The 7,552-nt window shown below is 44.7% G+C and overlaps 1 protein-coding gene across 1 annotated transcript in view; it reads right to left on the bottom strand.

Annotated features, from left to right (window-relative positions):
* The window catches only part of RYBP (RING1 and YY1 binding protein), an 86,168-nt gene extending 78,947 nt beyond the window's left edge, over positions 1-7,221 (bottom strand). The window contains exons 1-2 of the mRNA XM_047849522.1: positions 7,091-7,221; positions 6,213-6,338 (exon numbers count right to left, since the gene is read on the bottom strand). Coding sequence (XP_047705478.1) covers positions 6,213-6,338; positions 7,091-7,122 — 158 coding nt within the window. The 5' untranslated portion in view covers positions 7,123-7,221. The remainder of the gene's footprint in view (positions 1-6,212; positions 6,339-7,090) is intronic.
* Positions 7,222-7,552: the final 331 nt, after the last annotated feature.

Here is a 7,552-nt window from a genome sequence, read left to right on the forward strand (position 1 = left end):
GTCTACATGTAAAAAGCGGAGTTCCAGGGGCGCCTGGGTGGCTCAGTAGATTAAGCGTCCGACTTCAGCTCAGGCCATGATCTCACCGGCTCTGAGTTCCAGCCTGGAGACTGCCTTGGATTCTGTGTGTCCCTCTCTCTTTCTATACCTCCCCCACTCACGCTCTTTCTCTCTCAAAAATAAAATTAATAAAAAAAAAAACTGAGTTCCAATATACTCTTAGGATAAAACAGCACTGATAAAATAAACAAGAACCACACAATAATATGGATGAATCTCAAAAACCCAGACCCAAGGGCACCTGGGTGGCTCAGTCAGTTTAGCATCTGACTCTTCGTTTCGGCTCAGGCCATGATCTCATGGTTTCTTGGGTTCGAGCCCCGCATCCGGCTCTGTGCTGGTAGTGCAGAAGTGCACACAACCACAGGACTCCACTCATAAAGATCAGAGACATGCAGAACTCCTCTGCAGCATTACAAATCAGGACAGTGGCTAAAGTGACTGTCAAGAGTGTAAGATGGGCTCTGGGGTCCTGGCAATCTTCTGTTTCTGGGTACAAGTTACACGGATGTGTTCACCTTGGGAAAGTTCGTCAAGTCTTATTATTATGATTTGTGCACTTCTCTCTATATATACTATAGCTCAAAAAGCTTACTTAAAAATAAACAGGTAAATGGCTCCCAGCTGACTCAGTCAGTGGAGCATGCAACTTGATCTTGGGGTTGTGAGTTTGAGCCCCAAGTTGGGTGTGACTACTTAATTTATTTTTAAGATTTCATTTTTTAACAGGTAAAAAAAAAAAAAGAGCAACACTCATGATGAGGAGGATAAAGAGGTCACAAAGGAGAAAAGCCCTAGTGATGGAGCCAAAGAGAAAATGAGAGCCAGAAAGACTAGAATGTTTTAGTTCAAGCCGTAAAGGAGACATTTAGAGATCCACTATTACCTAAAGTACTAATGAACTGAATTAGTGCCAACAACTTCCTCAAGTAGCTGTAGTTTACCAAAATAGTTTTTATTAGTCTTGGAATTTCTTCAGTATTTACAGAAGCACAGGACAAATGTATGCCACATGAATAATACATAACTGAATCCATTCAAACCTCCTATCCCAGTAACTAACAGGATATACTAACAAGTTTGCTGTCCTGGCTTCCATACGTGACATGCAACTAAGGAAAAGTTGAGTAGCCTGTGCACAAAGGTTCCAACTCTAAACTGTCCCCAACCCAATGAGCTAAATGGCACAGACTACAGAAATATCTCCTTACTCCAAAAGAAAGCAGCATGCATGTTGCCTAAAAAGACCAATGTGTTATCTCTACGTGGTCTAGAAAGTAGTCACCTGCCCCAGCTCTCATCACTCTATAGTTCCATAGCCTGATCTAATTTCTCCCAAACACTTGCCACGGGTCGAAATTGTATTTTATTTTCCGGTTTACTTATTTTCTCTTCCTCTCCATAGTATTTTAAACTCCACGAAAACAAGGACCTTGTCTGTCTTTCCACCACTGCACACCCAGAGCCCATGCGGCTGTGTGCTCAATAAAAACTTGTCAAATAACCACAACTACCCAGGTAATTTACTTTAAGGTCACCAAGTATACATAAGATCAAGTCGGTACCAATAAATCAGTAAGTCCAACGTAATAGCAAATAACAAAATAAATTATCACTGTTTCTGGGTAAGAGTGATCATTAAAACTCTACCAGCTTTGAGGCTGAAAGGTTTCCTAAGGTTTGATGGTTTGGAAGACAGGTAATTTTTCCATATATTTTATGGAGAAATTTTATGAAAGACAAATACTACGGCAAAACCAATGTGACCTAAGGAGCAAAACCACTGTGGTGGGTGAAAGCATAGGAAGAGTTAGGTACACCCAGCCCTGCTTTCTGGGAGCTTTCCTATCTGAACATTACCTCAGGGTGACGTAGTTTTGAAGATCAGAACTTTCACTTATCGCTAATTATGTGTGTTTTCCTCTAAAACTTCACAATAGTGAAGTACTTCACAACTATTCAAGGGATGTTGAGTTGTTAGGCTATCTGAAGTTAAGGAGAGAAAATGTCCACATTTATAACTGCAAAGAATGAGGGAGCTCCTATACAAGGAGAACATTTTACAAATAACACAGCTGAGTACCAACCTCTAATTCAATATCCTGAGTACTGATTTTTTTTAAGTGACATAATCTTACTACACATCTAAAGTAAATTCCTCACTTCTACTTGCCTATAAAAGCTCTAAAAAGAGTACACTTTTCAGAGGGATGGTATTTAAATAAACAGGATTTGAACACAACATCATGATACAATCTGGCACTGAAGACTAGCAAAGTTCTAAATCTCTGCTAATTACCCAAAGCAAAAGTTTACCAGTTTTCGAGCGTGACTTAAGCAGCAGCTGGTCAAAATGCAGCACTATGATCAAAAGAAAAACCACTGATCAGCGAGAGTTGCAGCGGTGTCTCGGCGATCTGTACTTTCCAACCAAGACATCGCTGCATTTCCAGCAATAGTAGACCGAAGCAAAACACATTTCATTTATCACCAAGTCTAGGAAGTTACTCTGCTCAACACTCAAGAAATTCCACTTAAGAGAATAATCAGGTAAATGTGTTAATTTGCAGGGTTTTTTCCTTCTAAAAGCTGGTGGTATCAACTTTCATGAGACTGGCAAAGTAGGTTGGGAAATCCTACTTTATCTCCTATTTACCACCTAGGACAGGGATAGTGTTTCCTCCCCACCCACGGCCACCTTACAGACACACTCTTTTATTTCCTATGTTGAAAGGCCTAAGCCCTTAGAGAGCTCAGCATGGTGAGGAGGCAACCTTCCAGTGCTCTTATGACATATCACAGAACAGGCAGAAGAAAACCATGTGATGTGATGAAAATCTAAAACTAGTTTGTGGTGATGCGAAAATCTAAAATCTAGTTTGTGGTGATGGCAGCAGAAGTCTTTAAAATAACTAAAGTTCAATGAATCATACACTTACAATTAGTGAATTGCATAGTATGCAAATCATACCCAGTAAAGCTATAAAAAATGAAAACAGAGTGTGACGATATAGTTAGAAAAAGAAGCGTATACGGAGACCCTCCATATAACTGAGATATCCAAAATATAGATCTCTACTGCCCGCTGAACTTCCAAGCAGCCTAGTAAGCATCTCCTCCTTCCCTTAACACGTTCCTTAGGAGCAATCTGGTCCTCCTTCATTCTGCTCTATGCTGCTCCAATAGGAAGAAGACCTCATGAATTACTCTCATGAATATACTTGCAGAATTCAAGATATCCGGTACACATGGCAATAACAATGAAGAGGTGGCAGGTGATTTTGTAGAAATCAATTCTCCTTGCCCAAAGAAATGGGGAGGCGGAGGAGGAATCCTTCTAATTGATTCCCCAAGTCAGACTGCTCCAATCTCCCATAGCATTATTTACACCACTCTTAGAGTCTTTATAACCTGGATTCTGATCATCCCTGTACATGCCTAACCAACCCATGCTCCCTACCAATGTCTTGACCAGTATTTTTCACCTCCTAGGAACTTAATAAATGTTCTTTGGATGAGAGTCAATATTTTCCTCATCAAATTGAGTAACACCAATTCTATCTCGAAGGGTAAATGCACTTCTGTGTCCTACTGGACCTACTACTAATTAAAATCTGACTTCAATGGTTGACTAGATGATGGTGACAGAGACAAAAATGATGAACTCCAAAATGACCAGTGGCTAGGCCACCAGATAGGCTGTTACTACAATACGAGTAAGAAACACCAGCCCAGAGCAGTAAAACTTAATTTCTATACCAGTCAACAGGTTTACAAAGCCCTTTTTGATTATTTAAGTTATTCTAAAATCAATTTCTGCCTATTACTCAGCATCCAAAACCCAACAATTTTCTACTGTCATCAATACCAGGTGTGATTAAAACAATGCAAGGCAAAAAGTATTAAACCTTTGAGGTACCAAGAAAATTTCAAGAAAAAGGCACAGGAAAATCACACAGCAATAAGGAGTACTAGCACTGAGAAATTAACCAACAGCTACTAGACTGGGTAAACCTGGATGAAGAGCTGTGAAATTCACCTGTCTACATGAAATCCATTCACAGCATGAGAAAGCCAAAATGTCATTCACCTTCCAATTAATGACGACTTCAAGAATAGATCTAAAACACCAAAATATTGACAGTAACCAAGATGAAACACACTTTGGCTATGTAAGGGTATCATACGTGACTTGTTAGGAGTTTAAGTCCTCACATCTCGGAAAGCTGTGTTCAAATCCTACTCAACAAGAGACCTCAAAAAATTACACAAAAACCCGTAAAGGTTAGAAGGGACTGTCCTATTCCTAAAATATTTCATCTTTAATTATTTAATGTATTTGTTTAAAAAAACTGAATCTCACTGTCATCATCTGTAACCCCGAAAAAACTAAACATTTCTATTACTTTTAAAATCAAACCTCCCACAGGCTTTCAGAAAGTTTGATAAGTCAGATTTTTTTTTAATACACCAAGAAACTGAAACGCATTTCATTATAAGATAATTATTCCCAGCAATACATGAGATGTAAACTTGAATTTGGTTTTTGCTCTTCACCAGTAAAGTTCTCAAGTTCTTAGGAGTTTCCTAGTCACTTGAACATCATCTACGGTAACACTCAAAGCAAAACCACAATAAAGAGGTTTGGCCTCTGAGGGATTCTACGTGTAAAAAAACATTACTCATAAATAAAATACAATCACTATTGCTTTAAATAACAAATACATTTCTAAACTTTCATCCCATTTGATGGAATTCCCTGTTTCGTAGAACAAAGCAAAATCTATTAAGCTCCCAATAAGTGCTTTTTATTTTAACTAAATCTGTTCTATGGTATTTAGTTCTTGTTCTACAAAACTTGACATGAATTTGGTGTAAAAACTTCTGAAAAAATATTTCTAGTACTTGAATACTTTTATTCAAAGCACTCATTACTTCAAGAGTTAGTGGAAGTCACAGAACTGCTCTCCCAGTAATTGCACCAATTCATCCCAGAATGATATTCTTCAGATTACCCGATATCCTAGGTAATTCCCAGGTATAAATAAAGCAAGAAAACCCTAACGGGACACACTCATTCAGTCCAAGGACCTTATCCAGTTAGAACTATGCAGTACTACCACACAGTCATATTGGAACACTACCAACTCAAAAATAAGTACCTGATGAAATGAGACTTCTGGCAATCGACTTAAGTCTTCAAGGATTCACTAGACTCTCAACTCCTCTCTGGCCTTCACACACACACATCCCCCAATGCCCTCCCATTAAAAGACATCAACAACAGTTTAACTTCAAACTCTAACATCCCCTGAACCAAATTCCAGATACGATTTAAAAAATGACCAGAAAACTACAAAATCAACTTTGACATTTTATCCAAATATATCTGAACGTTAAAAGTGAAATATTTCCACTCATTTTGATACCAGATGCGATTTACTACCTTCACAAAAAACGAAAAGGAATTCTTTCAACATTCTTTTCATTATAATAAAGCTTTACATGCAAACTTCAATATATTCCTTTCACCATTTTGCAAAATCGTCCTCCATCCACCACTCTGCATAAGCTAATCAGAAAACACACAAATTGACAGCTCAGCTTTCCAAATACTACTTTATCAAACCCCAACATTTCTTTTCACAGGGTGAGAAATAACAGACATTTGCAGCTCAAGACAGGAAAAGCACAATAACCAGCCTAACTGTACATTCACCGTTAAATCTCTCGGAAAAGGAAAAAAAAAAAAAATTCAGGACAGGCAAATTAAAAACATTCTACACATGGCAAAAATAAAAGGTCTAAAGTCCTACAATGCATAGCAAAAGCACTGCTTCCTCTCTTTTTGAGCCAATACCAATAAGCCAATGGATACAAGTGTCAAATAAATCCAGTCTGTTTGAAATAAGACGAAAACCTGGAAAAATTCCCTCCCATAAATCATTCAGTGAATAGGAAGCTTTGCACCCAACACGAAATACACACAACCAAAACCACACATTACCCACCCCCCAAATGCAAAAAAGCCGTAATCAACAAGTTGGAAAGAGGGCAGCAAGTACAGCTCTCTACCCTATCTCCCACCTTAAGAAAAAAAAAAAAAAAAAAAAAAAGTCCTTCAACAAAAGCTCACACAGATCCTCAAGTACCTGGTGGAGGTGCCTTTCCTCACATCGCAGATGCTGCATTTAAAGGCTTCAGCGCTGTTTCTGAAGGTGCAGACGCTACAATCCCAAAAGCCTTCGTCTGCGGCAGGTTTCGCTTGTCTTTTTGGCCTTCGGAGGAGTGAGGAGTGGGGGAAAGGGGAGGGAAGAGACAGGGAGCAGGAAAAAGGGGGAGAAACAGCAAAACACAGGCGCTGGTGAGCCGTCGCAATTTCGCAGGAATCCAGTGCTGGAAACTTCGCTCAGGCGACCACCCACCCACCCTTTTCGGGGACTAAAGAGGGACCGGGGGAGGGCACGGGGCGCCCCTACCGGCACCCCGCAACCCCCGGGCGCGGGCCGTACTGCCTCGCACAGCAGGCGGCGGCGGCGGCGCCCCGGGAAGGGCCGCGGCGGGCGCAGGAAGCGGGCGGACTTGTGGACTTGAGCGTGGGGCTGGGGGGGCCGGCAGGGGAGCCGCGGGCCGGATCTGGAGGGGGCGCGCAGGGGCAGCCCGAGGCCGGCGGCGGCGGGGAGTGGGCCGGCTCCTTCCCTCTCCCCTCCCATACTCGCGCCCTCCCTCCCTCCCCACCTGGTTAAATCTCCCTTTGTCTGGGAGGAGTGGCGGCGGCGGCGGCGGCGGAGGGCGGCTGAGGAGGAGCCGCCATGGCTGCGGCGCGCACGGCCGCCGGCCCCGAGCGGGAGCGACACCGCCTCCCGCCGCCGCCGCCACCGCCCGCCGCCGCCGCCTCCCCCCGCCCCCGGATCTCCATCTTAGCAGCGCCTCCCCCCCGCCCCGGGTGGCTCCGGGGCCTAGTCGTCGCCGGCCCCCGCCCGCCCCCAACCCTCCCTCCCCTTCCGCCCCCTCAGCTCGGAGCAGGTACCTGGTCGGGCTCTTCTTGTCGCCCATGGTCATGGATGGGCTGTACCCCCGCCCCCCCCAAAGCCGAAATCGGCGCCGCTCGGAGGAGAAACGCCGTCCGGGGAGTCGTCGCGGACCGGCCCCCCTCCCTCCCCCGCGCCCGCCCGCCCGCCCTCAGCCGCTGGGGCTCGAGCTCCGGCCGCCGCCGCCGCCGCCGCTGCCAGTCTCCGGACGAGACTAGTCCCCGCCAGCGCCGCCTCCGCCGAGTGACTGACGAGGGGCGGGGCCGGGCGCCGCGCGTCACGCGCCGTGTGGCCAATGGGAGGACGGCAGCCTGCGCCGCGAGGGCGGGGGCGGGGCGCGGGGGAGGGCGGGGCGTGGCGGACGTGGGCTGGGCCGTCGGTGTGCGTGCCCGGGAGTGTGTGCGCGCTGGGGGCGCGCGTGCCTGCCGGTGGCCCGGCGGCCCGGCGCGGCGGAGCGTGCA

The sequence above is a fragment of the Prionailurus viverrinus genome, chromosome A2, assembly GCF_022837055.1.
Source record: "Prionailurus viverrinus isolate Anna chromosome A2, UM_Priviv_1.0, whole genome shotgun sequence".
Lineage (NCBI taxonomy): Eukaryota > Metazoa > Chordata > Mammalia > Carnivora > Felidae > Prionailurus > Prionailurus viverrinus.